Raw genomic sequence first — 18924 nt, 5'->3', positions numbered from 1 at the left:
CAGCACGGCAGTTCTACCCCTAAACCGGCCCTTAAGTCCTATGAGGGCCGAGAAAAGTGGGAGATTTGCCCTCCTTTCGTGGAATTTAGGATATTATATTGGATTCATAATAGAGTACTATATTAGTAAGCATTGTATTGTTGGTTGCTTATATTTGTATGCATAAGTGTTCTGACTATCCTAGATAAGCTTTGCTTAATATTGCATACAGATAGCGGCATTTTCCAACAGGACGCACTACAAATAGTCATCCTATTACCACAAACAGGACTTATTTAGCAAAAGGCAGGAGAACATACCAGTCCATAAGTTTACAAGGCTTTGAAATAGATGTGCCAAGTGGCTTATTCCATACCTCCCAGCTGTCCAGTGGCGTCACAAGGCAGGTGCGGGGAGTGCGGCCCACACCCGGGTGTGACACCTGCAGGGGGAGAGAGACCAAATGATCTGATTGGCTGGTACTTTATCACAATGCTATTTAGCACTCTCCAAGGCTTGTTAAATGGTGGCCAAAGTCTCAGTTCACAGAAAGCTAGGCTTCCCTCCTTTTAGGCTAGTCTCCTCTGTTGTGTGGTGTTTGTGTGTCACCACAACTCCATCCTCCGTCACTACCCACATACAGTTCCTTCCGCATGACAGGTAAAGAGCCACACACACACACACACACACACACACTTATCTGTCCTGCCTTTATTACCTGGACCCATTCCTCCACAATTTCTGTGGCAGGCCCAATTCCATCTCACTGCTCTGCCTCCCTACACTGGTTACCCCATTGCCTAGGAAAGAAACCAAGCTTTATTAACCCACTCTCTTCCTACATCAATTCCTTCCACTCATTCCTCAGTCAAGAATAGGTGCATCACTTCCCCTCTGAAAAACCACTTTCCACTCCACCATATGTCCCACACTACCAAAGTTTTAGATATGAATAAAACCACCCTGTTAAATACCCATTGAGTCACCCCATCCAATGCCACCCTTACTGGCCAAGCCTGCCTCTGCCCACATTACCAGTTCATGTAAACCATGCTGCCACCCCTATTCAGCCTCATTACAGATCGTAATCTCACATAAGGGCCCTCTCTACCAGTCTTGTTCACTTCCACCTCATGCACCCGTATTATGCCCCTGGCATGTACTGTACAATACCACTTTATTATTTACCCTTACCACATAAAGGTTTCCACCCTGAGATATTATAAGTTTCCTGAGTGACCATTGTTCTTTCTGTTGGTCCTCCGTCTTACCGAGGACCACATTAATGTCCAATTTCACGGCACCATACAAATATAACCATAGTACTGATGCACTTAAAAAACACAAGAGGCAGCCTCTGGCCTGTCCCCAATCTGTAGCAGAGTACAGCGTAATTAGCGCCAATAACCAGCATCCATTACATCTGGGTCACCTGGTGGTTGGCCTTCAGACAAGCGACACACCCAGATTAATGTTAGAACATGTCAGATGTACATGAGCTCTCTGCTGGAAACAGTGTGGGGCTTGGCAAGCGATGAGAAGAAAAATGACTAAGAAAAATAAAACAGGATCCCAGATAAGATAAAACTGCTCAATGCTAAACGCTCACAAGTGATCTCTGTACAGTATCCCCTTACACCTAAGTATCCATATTATCTTTTATTTATATGGTGCCACAAGGGATCCACAGCACCTATTACACAGTACATAATAAAATGAGCAAACAAGAAAACCACACTTACAGTACAGGTATAGAAAACCCAGGGTTAGATGCCATCAAAGGGAGTATGGAGTATAAGATAGTGTAAGTAAGAAAAGGAAAGGCACATGAGGAAAGAAGTCCCTGCTCTTGCGAGCTTACAATCTAAAAAGGTGAGGGGCTAATACCCCTTTTCCACTAGCTCAAAAAACACGGGTAAATGCATGGGGGCGCGCATTTACCCGTGTTTTCTGCAAGTGGAAAAGGGTAAACCCGGATCAAGTGACCCGTGAATCCTACCCGGCTATTTACCTGGGTAGGACATGGGAATGATCCGGGTAGGGATGTAGTGTAAACGGGAGCCGTGTCGATGCGACACGGCTCCCGTTTACACTGTATGGAAGGGCGGCGCTGGGAGATCATGTGATCTCCCTGCGCCGCCCCTGCCGCGTCACTAGAAGCGTCACCAACCCGGCATATGCCGGGTTGTGACTGCTGATGGGAAAGGGGCAGAGCACGGGTCGCAGCAGGGGGCAGCTCCCGTGTCAGGCTCCCGGCTGCGACCCGTGCTCGTAAGTGGAAAAGGGGTGTAACAGACCAGAGTGACACTGACAGGGTAGACAGTGAGCATAGACAAGAGGGTTAGGAGGAGAGTTGACTGGGTTTGGTGAAGAAGCGGGTCTTGAGAGCCCGTTATGCCTCATAATACTTTAGAGTAAGACCTTAGTATGTTACTTCTATATAAAAATAACCCCCTTTAAAAAAGGACTTTGTTCCAGGTTAGTCCATTACAAGGCTCAAGTCTGTGGAGGGAAAGGCGAAAGGGGGGAATGGAGAGGTTGCCCATAGCAACCAGCCCGCTAATAGCAAGGTTTGATGCATCCATTTGTAGGGATTTAGAGTGTTCTGATGGGCACCAACCTGGAGAGTGATGCTACAACCCTTCTAAAGTGGACATTTATGCACTTTCTATAAAATGAATGGCAAAGCCTAACTGGTTGCAACTCTGGCAATCATTAGCGGCAGGGGGGTGGGGGAATTTAATGCCTTTTGGGCACCACGATAGTTAATGGGTGCCCGGCTAAGAAATTCAGACTGGCTTTATATGCCCAAACCACAAACACTTCCCAGAAGTAATGCGAGTGTCCAGGCGCACAAAGAACAATTTAATCCATTTGGCGCCAACTAGTGGCAGCCACAGGGGGAAACGAACACTAATAACCACCCCTTGTCTTTATGGTTTGATAAAACTCCCTCCAGAAGCATCTAAAGAAGGAAGCAAAGTCCCCATCACTAATGTGGCAGGAGGGCAGATACAAGCTTCAGAAGAGGGGACGGGAGAGATCTACTTGATAATGTCTCGAGTATTTTAGGAGATCTGGTAATGAGATGCCAATAGTAGCATCCAGTGATGGGCAACGGGCAGCCCTCACTTGCAGATCCAAATATTGCCATCAATGGGGTCGATTCTATTCGGCAACTTAAGAATAGCGCCGGGAATTAGCTCCCGACGCTATTCAATTCAGCTGCTAGTGACCCGCAATTGTCGGGAATTCTTCTCTCATCCCCGGGGATGAGAGAAGAAACCCGAAAAAAGTGCTGCCTCGCGGCCGGCGCGAGGCTGATTCTGTCGGGAATCAGCATCGCCACGGGTAGTTAAGTCGGAGAATGCCCGTTCTCCCGACAAAACTACCCGTTAAGTCGGCGAGAACTGGACATCGCCGACTTAACTGGAGCTGAATTGAATAGCGTCGGGAGCTAATTCCCGGCGCTATTCTTAAGTTGCCGAATAGAATCGACCCCATTGAATTAAAAAGCATCTCCCATTGATTAAGTATATGATCTAATTTTGTATGAAGTAATGTGTGGCCCTTTTGATTGCTATAGGGCCGCCCAACACGGTCCTTGATGTTTCATTTTGCCCAACAATGATCTATCTATAATCGGCCACAGTATAATCAGTTGGGTGCCAACATACCCACCAGCAATATACAATTGAGAGGTCTGCTCTTAAACCCACCACAAAACATTATGCATAATTTACAATGAATAAAGGCAAATTATTTTGCTGGAACATCAGACTGCACCCCATCCCATGTACAGTATGAAGGCAGATTTTGAGATGAGCTTTTACTCTATCCCCTTTCATTGCATTCTTACGAATATTTGTTCTGTCCAGAGCAGCTGGACCCACTAGTAACTGGTACTCATATGGCAGGAGTGTGACTGAACAGAAAGCAGCAGCGCCAAGGAGGAAAGGGCAGAGCGGGACATAAAATGGTCATTAAGGTAGCTGATCATTAAAGCACAAGTTCAGTCACCTTCCCAGGCTGAGTTAATGATGCCAATTATACCCATTAAAGATGCAAATTCAGTCTGTGCACACCAGGTCTTAAATCACTGCCTGGTGGGAAAGTGGTTCCAAGAGGTTTATTAGTAACAGACCACAAAATGCTGCAGCCACAGCTCATTAAAAAAAGAGTTTATCTGCATTAATCACTTTTACAGATCAGGGTAAACTCTTTCACTTGATACTGGAACAGTTGCCAAGATGTTAAAATGGCCTAGGGGAGACTTCACGCTGCAGGGTCCACAGCAGCTATAAGGCCTGGTTTACCACAGTTTCTGCATTTTAATATTCCTCCTCAAACATTTGCTTACAAGTTTATGGATTATTATTTATTAGGACTATTATTATTGGCACTGTTAAGAGAAACCAGTCCTTCTGAACATCAGACACAGAGAGACAGACATGGAACACGTGCTGAAGGCAAAGCAAAACAAGACTCATTTGTTACCACAACTTCTAATCTCATATGAAAGGTTAGCCCATGTAAATAGCAAAGTCATTTTATCGTCTGTAGGTTGCCACCGGGCCCAGCAGCACAAAAGGGGCATCACAGCAAAGGTTGTGGCACATTAAAAATGAATTACTCCATATTTTTAAAAAGAAAAATACCAGGATCACACTTAAGGGGAGATGTACCAAGCTTTGGAAAGTGAAAGAGGAAGGAGCTAAAGTACTTACCAATCAGCTTCTAACTAATTTTTCAAACACAGGGCTAGATGCATCATCGCTTGGAGAGTGATAAAATGGGAAGTGATAAACTACCAGCTCCTAACTAATTTTTCAAACAGGGCCTGTGACGGGTGTAGTATGGTATGCCGGCGGTCGGGCTCCCGGCAGCCAGCATCACGGCGCTGGAACCCCAACCGCCGGCATAAGGACAGCTGGCCGAGTGCAAATGAGCCCCTTGCGGGGTCGCTGCGCTCGCCATGCTGTGAGTATGGTGGCACGCTACGCTATTTTCTCTTCAGGGGAATCGTGGACCCCAAAGAGGGAGAAAATGTGTCAGTATGCCGGGATTCCGGCTCCAGTATACTGAGCAACGGGATCCCAACAGGTGGCAAACTGTAGACCATCCCCTGCGACATAGTTAGGAGCTGGAGCAATGTACTAATCAGTGAAATAGAGACGTGATCCAGTGGAGAAGTTGCCCATGGCAACCAATCAGCACTGAACTAACATTTATAATTTGCATACTATAAAATTTATACAGCAGCTGATAATTTTATAGGACACAAATTATAAATGTTAGTTTAATGGCGATTGGTTGCCACGGGCATCATCTCTACTGTTTAGTACATTTCCCCCTTAGTACCCGTTAATCACTCCAAACCTACCAAAATACCAGCTGCGGACATCAACTTATACAGTACGTGAGGCCAGGCATCAGATATTCTACACATTGCTCAGATACAATTTAGCATATACACAAGTTCTAGCATAATACTTCATGGAAGACACTTTAAAGTAGACTTTAGAAAACCAGATAACTTCTATTAAAATATTCAATCCTACATTCTAATTCCTGTTCCCATACCCTAGCTAACTAAACTGGCCTCACCAAATAGGGATTTTACACAGAAATCCACTTGCTTACTAGTCCAAATCAAACAGCTGGAAATGTCCATTGAACAGCACACACGTAGTAAAAGGTATTAATGCAAAGAACTGCAACACAAGATACAAAATGTTACGAACCCATAACAAGCGCTACATAGGCCTCCAGCTACAGGTGTCCCAGGACCATTGTACTGTATTTAATGTAGGCAAAGACACTGGTGCTAGCAACCCAGATTCCATTTTTTATGCTGCAGTTTAAAAATGACCAGCATGTAACACGTGGACAGCCTACTAGTGATGGGGAACCTTGGAACTCCTGCTGTTGAACTACACATCCCAGCATGACCTGCTACAGTTTTGCCATTTGTCCATGCTAAAACTGTAGCAGGGCATGCTGGGATGTGTAGTTCAAAAGCTGGAGTGCCAAGGTTCCCCATCACTAGGCCATACCAAGCGTTTATTGGGATATGCCAGAGGTTCCCAAAACCGTGTGCCATGGCTCCCTGGTGTGCCTCAGGGCACTTGCAGAGATGTCTTGGATGGTGGTCCAGGACCAATTCAAAATTATTTATGGTCAGTGTAATAGGCAAAACCATTGCTGGTGGCTGCCAGTCCTAACATGTGCACAAGCAGAAGCAAATCTTGTCCTTTGCCACACAGTTGAACCTAAGGATGACAATAACAATATACTTAAATATTTCTAAATTTGTCAATAAGAAACTTTTGGCCTAGGCGTGCCATGAAATTTTTTTTTATGTTTGAGTGCTGGGATAAAAAAAAAAAAAAAAAAAAAAAAAAACACCCCACACCATTTGGGAACCATTGTACTATGCATTATTGTACCTTCTGCCCTAGATACAAGCTGCACCGTGATCATATAGCCACCTGATGGACGTTTGATAATGCACCAACAGTTAACTGTATCCCTGGGAAACTCCAGCCACATCCAACACCTACATAACCTGCACATTATGTCACCACATGAATCAGATAAAGCCGGGTTGTCCCAACTGTGCAAGCAGTCGAGTCACAGGATGACTTACAATCTACAGGTTGTTACTCGTTAGTGCAATTAGGTTATTAGAGCTGGATCACTGCAGAAGCCATCTGATCATACCCTAGTGCAGTGATGGGGGAACCTTTGGCACTCCAGCTGTTCACTACACATCCCAGCATGCCCTGCTACAGTTTTAGCATGGTCAAATGGCAAATCTGCAGCAGGGCATGCTGGGATGTGTAGTTAACAGCTGGAGTGCCAAAGGTTCCCCAGGGCCTAGTGCTCCATACACCACAGACGGGTCTTTTCCCTTGGTACTATTCTTCCAGACTCTGAGCAAGTCCAAGCTGCCCCCAAATGCACAACTCTAGGGGGCACACTACAGACACTGGGAGGGCACCGAGATAGAGGTTGCTGCTCTGTTACCAAGAGACCATTTCATGTGCATCTTCCCTAAATGTTCACAGGAGAAAAAAAAAAAAAAACAAGACAGCCAGACCCAAGCACACCTCACTTGTGTCACATTTAGCTGGGACAAGTCTTGTTCCCAAGGGTCCCGTGTAAGCAAGAACTGGGGCTGCTGTTCTAGTAAACCTAGCGACGATACTTTGCACCAGTTGCCAAACACCCACAGACTGGGCACCAAGCCACGTCGTACAATGCTATGGCCACAGTATAAGGATAATACAGGCAAAGTGTTCTACGCATTACACACTGCTCAGAGGCACCTGAGCTGTAAGGTTAGACGTTTGTTTTTCTTCTGTATGTAGCTCAACCACCAAGTAAATAGGAAAATGTCAGCACCTGAGCAGGAGAGGAAGCCATATAGACTGGTCTTTCAGCACAGGAGAGACTCATCGCCTGTAACCGCGGCACTACTTACTGGACAGCTTGTAGTATATAGGATTGTACAAGAAGCTATGGGGGCATTAACAAGGTGGGGGGGGGGGGGGGGGGGCGCAGACTGAGTTTACATTTTCTTAGCTGTACTAGAGGTGTATGGGACTCAGGGCTGACATGAAAAAAGGTAGACATGAGTTTAGGTTTCAGGTGTCTTTCTTCGTAAAGTGACCAGGAGCACCAATTAGTGCACCGTGTCCCCTCACATGGCTCGCTATGCTTCCAGCAAGGTAAACATTCCCAACTGTAGTCCACGTGGATTGTGAAGTATGAAAAAGTTCAAGAAAAAAAAAAAAAAAAAAAAAAAAAAAAAAAAACACCCACACAATCACGTCAACCCCCAGCCCCCCCCCCCCGCCTTTGCACAGATACCAAATGCACAACGCTGTTCCAGTAGTTTGGCAGGCTGCCAGTGGCAGACAGCAGAACCGCACCCCATGAATGTGCACATGGAGCAGGCTGGAACACTGCACAAGTCCTGTACACCTTGCTGGACTGGACAGGTGTTCTCAGCAGGCAGCTCGGCTTTCAGTCCTCACAAGAAAGGAAACCCAATCCCATCCGCACACAATACTAGAGCGGATCCCAGCCTAGGACATGTTCACACAGAGCATCAGATGAGGTGTGCGCATTGGAGATACTGGCGAGTACTTTCAGCATGGCAGATCGCTTTCCACATTAATTCAGTCTGAGCTATACCAGCGTTCAGACATGTATAAGAGCTCTGATATACTATCCCCCTATCACGATTACACATTTCTGTAGTAGCGAAGGAAGCCACAAAGCTACTGAAGGGTCTCACCGAACAGCAGAGTCTTCCAAACAGCTGTTCAGCAGAGATCTCGCAAACCATCACAAGTGTGGTTCCCAAACTCCACCCTCAAGGCACCCCAACAGTCAACATATTGAGGCTACCAATGCTTGAGAACAGATTGTTAAATCAAATTGACTGTGGTACATCAAAACTTGTGCTCAAGTATGCATATTCTTAAAACTTTTCAGAATGTCAGACAGGGGGGAGCAGCAAGTCAATTGTTCACCCTGTGGCTGCCACATGGAGCAATTCAATTGTTGCTCTGTTTGGACACAAATAGCCACTGGAGTGTGTGTGTGTGTGTGGGGGGGGGGGGTTGATCCAGCATTCTGAGGTGCAAGCTATGTAATAAGACCTACATGGTACTAACAAGCATGCACACGTGGCACTGGGGTTGGCCAATTCAATTGTCTTTTTTGCACCAACAGATGCAGTTTTTATAGTGTTGTTATCTCCTGTCTAAAGTGACAGGAGTTGGCAGGGCGATATTCCAATTTGATTTTTTTTTTTTTTTCTTTCTTTAAACAGAGCCCAGAGATGTCAGGATTATCTGCATAAGCAGGTAAAACAGACCAAAGTAATGGGCATGGCAAAAAGTCATGTTTGGGCACACAAACGGGTCACTGTTCTCATTTCAGCATGCAAGCTGAAATGCTGGCGCCAGCAGCTGATCAAGCCTGAACATAGCCACCATTGAATAGCTTCATTGGACGCCATCTACTGGCTGCCGGTGATGCAAACAATTGAATCTCGCCCGTAAGATCTGGGATAAGTTCCCAGAGTGGTGGTGGTGTGTGAATTTAAAACACGATGACTGCTGGCACCAGGAGAATTGAATATCCCTGGGGTGGTGTCAATTAGCTGCAAAAAAATAAATAAAATATGTATGTATGTATGTATGTATGTATGTATGTATATAGAAGTCTGATTGAAACGAAACGCGTTGGGTTCCCTGTAGTGACCCCCCCTTGCCTATTTTAAAAGCTACGTCCGAATTCCTTACCTTTTACAAAGATCTTTTATGCATTTACTTGTGAAATTTTACGTCTTTTTATTCCACTTTTACATATTAAAAAGCTTGTTTGTTAATTTTATATTTTTTGGCTCATAAATCTTAATCTTTAATGACTGTTTTAAACAACACCAGTCGCCGTTACCCTTATTCCCCCATTCTATATCCTTTTAGCAGTATTGTGCCTGTACTGCACCTTTAAGGGTTGGCAGACACCTTTAAGTAGGTACGTGTGTGTGTGTGTTTTTAATCAATACTAGTGCTTTTTTAAAAATCACTTTTTTACGGAGATTTTACCCCACAAGCGGCGCAATATCATTTTCTGTTACATATCATTCCCCCCCCTCCCCCAGGGAGAAAAAGAGTAGAATTCCCGACAATTGAGGGTAACTAGTCGCTGTATTGAATAGCGCCGGAAGCTAATTCCTGGCGCTATTCAACTGTTACTGAACTGAACCGACCCCATTGAATATCCCTGATAATGTCAGACAGGGTTTTGTTTTTTTACATTGATTAAGAACCGATGTTGAAACTAGTCTGCTCTGAAACGTTAGCTATAGATCCTGAAACACAACAGATTTTGACAAGCGATCGTGGGGGGGGGAGGGGCTGGAGTAGGGGACATGCTGTAATATCACCTGTCTGACATGCATGCACAACCGATGGTGCCAACAACATGCAGGAGCACGCATTGTCAGTGACAGTGCAAACGTATTGTGAAAGTTGCGTTTGTATCGCCCACTTTAATGGCTAGTGTGTACCCAGCGTAAGTCATGGATGATTTTAGAGGTTAGGCCTACATGCAGAACAGCAATCACAAGGTTGCCAAGATCTCAAAGCATTCGTGCATATGGGATTGCTATGAAGTAAACTACACAAACCACATCACCAACTGCATCAGAAAATGCCGACGCATCACTTACACGTACATGGCTTCAAAACACGTTTAGAGAACTCGCCACCTTTGTTTTGCATAAAAGTAGTTGATGGATCTGATTAAGTCAACAGAAAACGGGTTTATTTTACCAATGTCAATCAAGGAGAGACTTAAAGTAAATATCACATACATACAGTGTCGCCTGAACAGTGTTTGTGCGATTGCAGCCTTTTAACTACCAGGGAACTAGTAGTGTCACCGAAGTACTACATGAACAAGGACTCAAGGAGGCAATAGTTTGTGGGTGAGACCTCACTATTACGCTAGACACAGAGGCCAAGACTGCTATTCCCTGAGCGCATGTTCAAACCAATACACTATAATGTAAGTGGTGGAACTGGGTGCCATCTTGCCACCGTTTCAGGCATCTCTATTGCCTGACCAGATCTACAGCCAGCGCCAGTGATTGGACCGGGTCAGGCAGTGGTGTGTTAGGGCCCCATCACTGCAGGGTCTGGCTAGCACTCACCATGAAGCACCTCTGCTTCCACCAGGTCAGCACACAAAGCAGGAGACTTGTGCACTTCACCTTGTAGTCACACTTTGCTGCCAAAGCAACGTTGAGACATCCGAGTCATAACGTCAATTTTGCGTTGTTACACTAAAAAAAAAAACTTTTAATCCAATAAAGTGTTACCAGTTGACCTGGTCCATAAAATCCTCACTTGTTAGTGAGCAAGTTCTCTAGAGGCAGGTACACACTAGGCCATGCTTAAATGCCAACGACAAACAACTATCGTTGAACAATATATCATTCTACAAGTAGGAGAACCTTAAATAGATTAGTGAGGATGTGGGTCAGTGCAGCACAAAATAGGCATGTGTTGGTCTTCCATATATAACCTGCTAGGTGTGGGTCATGTTTGACCTTTCCACCAATCAGGGGGCAGGAGTCAGTGCGTGCTGTGTCGCTATCTGAGTCACTGTCCTCCACCCTTCCCATCAGTACATACTGTACTTCAAGTATATAGACTTTACACAGGAGTAGCCTACTTTCTAAATATAAAGATGTGATAAAATAATGTAATATAATGTACTAAAATATCTCTCTCTATCTCTCTAGGTTCTTTCAGTGTCTGAAATCATAGGCCCCATACACTAGTACGATAATGCCCAATAAAATCGGGTAAAGTCGGGCATTTTGGATGAGTTTCCGATCCAATCGGACGCACGTTCCCGTGCGGGTCTGATTGGCTCGCCTAGGTAGTTATGGCTGCACTCGTGATACGCTGGTACTCGCAGGTATGGCTGGGATCGCATACGATATATTACAAGCAAAGTGTACCAAATCGTATGGAACCACTCCTGGGAGAGTTCAAGGGAAATCGCCTCAGACATATCGCTGTAGTGTATGAGGCCTTTAGGCCGTTTGTCCATTCTAGATATTGCCGCTTCGTTTGTACTAGTGCTCTTTATCCCACAGCAATAGCACCTCTAGCAGACAGGTGGAAGCAAAATAAAACCCCACACCCACAAAACGAATGATAAATTACAACATTCTCTTGCACAGAGTAGAAAGGGTTCACTGCGGCTGGCCGGCGGTCGGGCTCCCGGCGACCAGCATACCGGCGCCGGGAGGCCGACCGCCGGCTTACCGACAGTGTGGCGAGCGCAAATGAGCCCCTTGCGGGCTCGCTGCGCTCGCCACGCTACGGGCACGGTGGCGCGCTACACTATTTTATTCTCCCTCTATGGGGGTCGTGGACCCCCACGAGGGAAAATAAGTGTCGGTATGCCGGCTGTCGGGCTCCCGGCGCCGGTATACTGAGCGCCGGGAGCCCGACCGCCGGCATACAGAAGACCACCCAGTAGAAAGCATTTCCTTTTTGGTTTTAGAGTGTACTGTATATGGCTGAGACGCGCTTTTTTTTGTTTTTTTTTTTGTTACTGGTATTGCTGATCGCCATTTCTCCAACATTGAGCCAATCAGATCTCTGTTCACAGCAATCCTGTGGGAGGCAATGACCAGTCCACATGAGTGTGTATGCATGCGAGGACAATTCTGAATGGGCAGTGTAACAATGAGATGGGAAGAAGGAGACCAGAGGTCAGGAGGAAGCTAGAGACATTCCTGTGATGTGCCTTGAGAACCACATTAAGGAACCACTGTCTTGTGCAATATTCAGATCACAGGTCCTCAGGACCCCACACAGTGCATGTTTCCTCAGAGTCATAAGTGAAATAATTAGCTCCACCTGTGGACCTTTTAAAATGCGTCAGTGAGTAATATACACCTGCGCATCTGCTGCAAAACATGCACCGTGTGGGGTCCTGAGGACTCTGGGGCAGATGTAGTAACCTGGAGAAGGCATAAGGAAGTGATAAACCAGTGATATGTGCAAGGTGACAAACGTACCAGCCAATCAGCTCCAATATGTAAATTAACAGTTAGGAGCCGACTGGCTGGTGCGTTTATCACCTTGCACTTATCACTGGTTTATCACTTTCTTATGCCTTCTCCAAGCTTAATACATCTGCCCCAGAGTTTGAGAACCTGTGATTTAGATAAACAGGCAGCAGCTTTTGTATTACAGTATAATTGCAGTTTAGTCACCACATTTGATAGAGGTGACAACAGCAGTATTTTTATAGTACTGTAGACACTATCAGAAGGGGTTAAAAAAAAAAAAGTGCAGAGCTGTACTCTGTACAGTCTTTGCATTTTATTGTAGAGTTACAGTTAGCAGATCCCAAGCCCTGCCTGGAGGGATAATACAGACTGCAGGATTCACCTGTAATCAGAGCGCAAACATCCTGTCAGAGAGGAGAGGTAAACACAGATTCTACAGTCCAGTATACGGTGCCGGTCTCCAAGCATCAGCCATTACAGTCCCCATTTAACTCTCGTCTTGCCAAACAAGTTTACAGCCATCTTCCAGATTCCTTGGGTCCAGCATGTCAGCGTGTAAACATGTAAAACAACTAAAATATTCAGTCACTGTAACAGGTCAAGTTTTCTGGATTTCTTTAGTCATGCACAGATGAGTTAAGCTAGTTAGCCGAGCCAGTAATCTTGCCTGTTTCCACAGGTAGAAAATAATGATAACATGACCCGTTAGGTCAGGGATGGGGAACCTTTAACCCTCCAGCTGTTGAACTACACATTCCAGCATGTCCTGCTACAGTTTTGCCATTTGGCCATGCTGGGATGTGTAGTTCAACAGCTGGAGGGCCACAGGTTCCCCAGCCCTGTGTTAGGGGTACTTGAGAACCACGGTCAGACCATGGTAACTGTTCAGAAAGGCCAGATGCCAGCTTATAAGTATTGTGGCTGCGGGTACAGGACCCTTTTCCCCATATGTTCCAAAACCAAGTAAATGTGGAAAAGAGATTTGTTTCATATCCCTTGTTAACTTGATATCTAGAGCCAGACCGGGCGTGTTCATGAACAGGGGCCCATTCCAGAGGTTTAAAACCCCACCACACTTTACTCAAGGGTACAGCTCAGATTCCTCCAGACCAGTTGTAGAACATTGCACAACATTAGTGGAACAGAGACCCAATCTATGACAATGGAGGCATAACCTGCAGCTTACCAGTTGCAAGCAATGACCCCTTTTTCTCCAGGTAAACACTTAAGGACATGAAGCATCCATTTTCTGGTGCGAACCAATATTGACTGTCAATCCACAAGGAAGTAGAGACAAATGGGGCATGACACGCCTCATGCCTCAATTACCACACTTCATCATAGTGCTTTACCAAGAATATTTATTTTCCACACCCACAGAACCACCTCCACCAATAGCATGTGTCTTGCAGGCATACAGGAGGTACTGTTACAGCAGCCAGGGCAGCAGACAAGTCATGCACGTTCTAGGCATTGTGTAATGCATGTATGTTGTACACAACACAAATACAGTAAACAGACAAGAATACATACAGTGAATATTATAAATGAATGAAATATATATATATTTTTTTTTTTTAACTTATTAAAGAAACACTTCTGCTCCAAGATGTACTTTACACATGGGAGCAGAGTAGACAGTAATGCTCGCTGGTGTATGCTAATGATACAGCAGTGTATATGTATAGATATACACCCACCACAGGAGTCCATGGCACTTCACAATACTAAGCACTGGAGAAAGATAAAGTTCAGAGATAAAGGACTAACCAATCAGCTCCTCACTACCATGTTACAGACTGTTTGAGAAAGGACAGGAGCTAGTTGGTTGCTACTTTAACTCAGTCTACTTTCTCTCTTTTCAAAGCTTAGTAAATAGATTCCTGGGTTATAAGACGCCACTGGGTAATAACACAGGCAAGAGGTTCCCGCTCACAAGCTTATAGAACAAACATGATCTACTGACCTAAAACTACAGCGACATCAATGAGAGAACCCACCTCACCCATGTCCCAGCAAGATCCTATTAAACAATACAGATGTAATTAAACAGAGGATATAACCAGCACACATCTTTGACGCCATGCTTAGCCATCATACACATCAGGTAGGCCAGGCAGAATCCACACATGACGATATCACTCAGGCCACAGTCACCACACCTAACTAGTGTTTCACTTAACACTTTCACTGACCCAATAGTTACCATTCTATTACCACTAATATTCTCTACCAGCAATACTACATGACTAATGGGCCCTACACACTGGCCGACATGACTGCACGATATGAACGATCTCGTTCATTAATGAACGAGATAACGTTCATATCGTGCAGTGTGGAGTCACCAGCGATGAACGATGCGCGGCCCTGCGCTCGTTCATCGCTGGTGTCCCGTCGGCTGTGCATGCAGGCCAATATGGACGATCTTCCCACCGCCCGTATCCACCGTCGGGCAGCTCGGCCAGTGTGTAGGGCCTATAAGAGCACCATTATTACACTTTCTGGACAACTTTCAGAAAATAACTTATAATCGTAAAATAAAATGGAGTAGTAATACTGAGCTAGAGAGAATACAAAGCCATTAATTACACCCAAAAAAAAAAAAAAAGCTATAAATAACATCAAGTGATCAGGGCCGGTTCAAGGGCACTCTGCGCCCTGGGCAGGAAAATGGGCGTGGCCTAATACAGGGGCGTGGTCAGTTACGCCCCCTGTACATTGCTAGCGCCGCTTGAATGCTGAGCGGTGCGCGATGAAGTCATCGCGCACCGCACAGCAAAAGGTCCTCTCCACGAAGGGAAACTAGACGCATAGCGTCTAGTTCCCTTCACAGGAGGCGGACGGGGGACACAGCGGGCAGCAGTGGCGGATCTTGCAACGGTGCGGCGCCCTCCGGATGGCGCCAGCGCCCTCCGGAAGGCGGCACCCCGGGCAAAAGTCCTGCTTGCCCGTGGCAAGATCCACTACTGCAAGTGATATTGGGGTGTACCGATGTCTTGCTCAGTCCACATCACCAGTGTCCTCTGGGACAATGTATATAATTATTATCCTTCATTTATATGGCACCACAAGGTTTCCGCAGCGCCCAATTACAGAGTACATAAACATAACCAAAGACAGGAAAACAGCAACTTACAGTTGAAGACAATATAGGACAAGTACAGGTTAACTAAACATAGCTACATCAGCAGATGACACTGGAATAGGTATCAGGTGGCAGAAGACTGCTGGATTTGGTGCAGTTAATTATTAAAGTAAGAAAAAGGATAAGCACATGAGGGAAGAGGGCCCTGCTCGTGAGAGCTTACATTCTAAAGGGGAGGGGTAGACAGACAGGGGCAACACAGATGGGTTATATAGAGAGCGTGGAACAGAGGGTTAGGATGAGATTAGGCTGGGTTTGGTAAAGAAGTGGGTCTTGAGAACCTGTTTGAAGTTTTGTAGAGAGGTGGAGAGGTAGGGAATTCCAGAGAAATGGAGCAGCACGTGAAAAATCTTGAATGTAGGAGTGGGAAGAGGTAATCAGTAGGCAGGAGAGGCGGCGTGCAGTAGCAGAGCGAAGAGGACGGGTAGGAGAGTAAAGGGAGATAAGGTCAGAGATGTGAGTGAGGGCTTTGTACGAATGCGAGAAGCTTGAAATGGAGTCTGAAAGGAGCCAGTGAAGGTCTTGTAAGAGGAGAGGTGGACATAGTGCGTTTGGTGAGGAAGCTGAGGATAGACTGGAGAGAGGTATTTGTCAGGAATGCCAGATAAGAGTTCATGTAAGATTCTACATAACATACAACACAAATGGACACATTTACAGAAGCACGTGTTCGTGTTAGAAGAGGTCACCTTGTATTAGTGACCTGTAGAACACCTGTATGATTTTATATGGTACAGAGATCAGATCTTTAGATGCATTTGTTTTTCTAACCATGGGCTCTATGACTATACCATCACAGTCAGGGCCACCCCACAGTAGTCAGCAGACACCTGAGTAGACAGGTTATAGCAGTCATTTGTTGTGTACTAAACACCACAAAACATCAGGAACTCGATTTAAAAAAAAAATAAAAGTCACACCCCCCCCACTGCGTTTGTCTAACACAATACACACCACACACTGGGTGCCAGCCACATTACATACATGTTCCCTCTACATGCACAAAAACTTCTTTAAAAACAGACTAGAACCCAGTTCCACCTATAGCTTCACAAACCCACCACCCTCACCTCCTGCAGCACCAGGTATGTCTTCAGGAGAGCGCATGGGAATACAGACCGACCCCCCACTACATGCCCAGCTCTAGCAGCAATATAATGAAGGATCAGGATGGGGATCAGCCATGACTACCTGACCCACATCACCAGCCCGAGGTACAATAGCCTAATCTAGCACAGGGCTAAACAAAGGGCTTTATCATGCAACAGGTAGAAGGGGAAGCAGTCCATAGCCTGCTCCTGCTGGGGAGGTGGGAGGCATCAGGCCACACACAGCCTCCCTCCACAAGTAGCTCACACGCAGCTGGCAGGGAAGGGGTTAAGTGAAACTTTTCCCAGCAGAAAGATAGGGTTCCTCCACCACAGGCTCAATGCAGGGAATGGGGACCACAGGAAACTCCATACAGAGACCACCCTATACCATATGGGGGGGGGGGGGGGGGGGGGGGGGGGGGGGGGGGTGATGAGGTGTGAGGCACGGGGAGAGTCACCTCCACACCCGGGCACCGCACAGGTGAGAGGAGTATGGCCAGCCCAGGTACAGCACAAGAAGGAGCAACCACCCGCCCACATCCCAGGGGCCCCCCCGCCAGCACCGCTTACCCCCAGGGCCAGAGCGCTGCTGATCCCCAACACGAAGAGCGCTGCTAGCATGTCCATCTTCCCGCAGAGCAATCCTCCTCGCACTGCTCCCTCCACACCGCCGGGATCCCGTCCTGCTCTCGCTGGGAGGAGGGAAACAGTAACAATCCCACTTCCACTCAGTCCCCACCCAGCCGGCTATAAAGTGACCCGAGGGCGCCCCCTACAGCGCACCTGGCTGCACTCAGCTCTGCAATCAGCGGCATAGCTGCTGCCTCCTGGTACACACAACACTCACACACATGGCGCCAGGCAGCACTAGCCCCCATTGCTTTTGTTTTCTAAATCCTTATTTTTGCCTCACATGGTAGATGGAAACTTGTATTCCTGTCACTTGCACAGCAGTCACTTGTGGGCCATCATGGTGCAGTGTCACTGCTGTGAGCTCTCTTCATGTGTATTATACATACTGTGGGGTCTATTCATGAAGCAGTGAAAAGAATGGAGAAGTTGCCCATGGCAACCAATCAGCTACTCTGTATTAACGATTGGTTGCCATGGGCAACTTCTCCACACTTATTTCACTGCTTTATGAATAGACTCCATGCTGTGCTGCAATCAGTCCACATGCATGTGGCATGGCTGCTGGGCATAAGGGTCTATGTTGGGGCTTATTATTCGTTCCCTCACTGTGGTGAGAATTGTGTTTTGTTTTCTAGTACTACCTCTGGCATTCTAATAAATCATTTACTGTATCACCAACATTTATGGAGAAAGCAATGCTAAAGCGTTGCGTGTTCCTCCGCTTCCCTGGTAATACCGTCCTGAAGCAATATGGGGGAATTTCAATGGGTTTTTTTTTTTGCACCCACAGTTTCCATCTAACGCAGGGCTGGCCAAACCGGTCCTCGAGATCTACCAACGGTTCACATTTTCCAGACCACCTAGCTGGTGCACAGGTGTAGTCATTACTAATTAAGATGTGCTGCATTCATTCCTAACTGACAATTCTACAGATCTCCAGGAGGCCTGGAAAACATGAACTGTTGGTAGATCTCGAGGACCGGTTTGGCCAGCCCTGATCTAACGTGATATTCAGTTGTTTGTGTCACTGGGCACGAGTGTCGCAGGAGGCTTTTACTTATCGCACATGTTGCGCCAAGTGCACCGTGAGTAGCTGCATCATGCGGTTAAACCCATGTAAACTACTGGGCGCTCTGTCCAAACGTTAGTTCAATCGCCCAGAAGTGTGACTTTAGGTGGATTTCTGCTCATCGCCTCAGGAGGGTGTGAGCAGAAATAATGGGTGCCCGCGGACTTGCGCCCAGCAGCACAAACAATTGAATAGCTCCTTGTCACTTTAGACGGGAGCTGTGGCAGAGCAAAACAATTGAATTCACCCCTATGCATAGCTCCCAACATGAGCATCTCCAGGAGGGACACAATGCTCTGCTTCTGGACTTTTAATTTATGATTGCTGGCTGCTGTGTTGAACAGGTTAATGGATTAGAAAGGTGTTTCAGCACAGGTGATGGCAATCA

The 18924-nt window shown here is 46.2% G+C and overlaps 1 protein-coding gene across 1 annotated transcript in view; it reads right to left on the bottom strand.

Moving 5' to 3' along the window:
• Positions 1–17567, bottom strand: part of SDC1 (syndecan 1) — a 32629-nt gene extending 15062 nt beyond the window's left edge. The window contains exon 1 of the mRNA XM_063915329.1: positions 17405–17567. Coding sequence (XP_063771399.1) covers positions 17405–17461 — 57 coding nt within the window. The 5' untranslated portion in view covers positions 17462–17567. The remainder of the gene's footprint in view (positions 1–17404) is intronic.
• Positions 17568–18924: the final 1357 nt, after the last annotated feature.

Source organism: Pseudophryne corroboree, chromosome 4, assembly GCF_028390025.1.
Source record: "Pseudophryne corroboree isolate aPseCor3 chromosome 4, aPseCor3.hap2, whole genome shotgun sequence".
NCBI classification, from domain to species: domain Eukaryota; kingdom Metazoa; phylum Chordata; class Amphibia; order Anura; family Myobatrachidae; genus Pseudophryne; species Pseudophryne corroboree.
The sequence above is the reverse complement of the archived record's forward strand: the minus strand, read 5'-3'. Positions and strand labels throughout refer to the sequence as shown.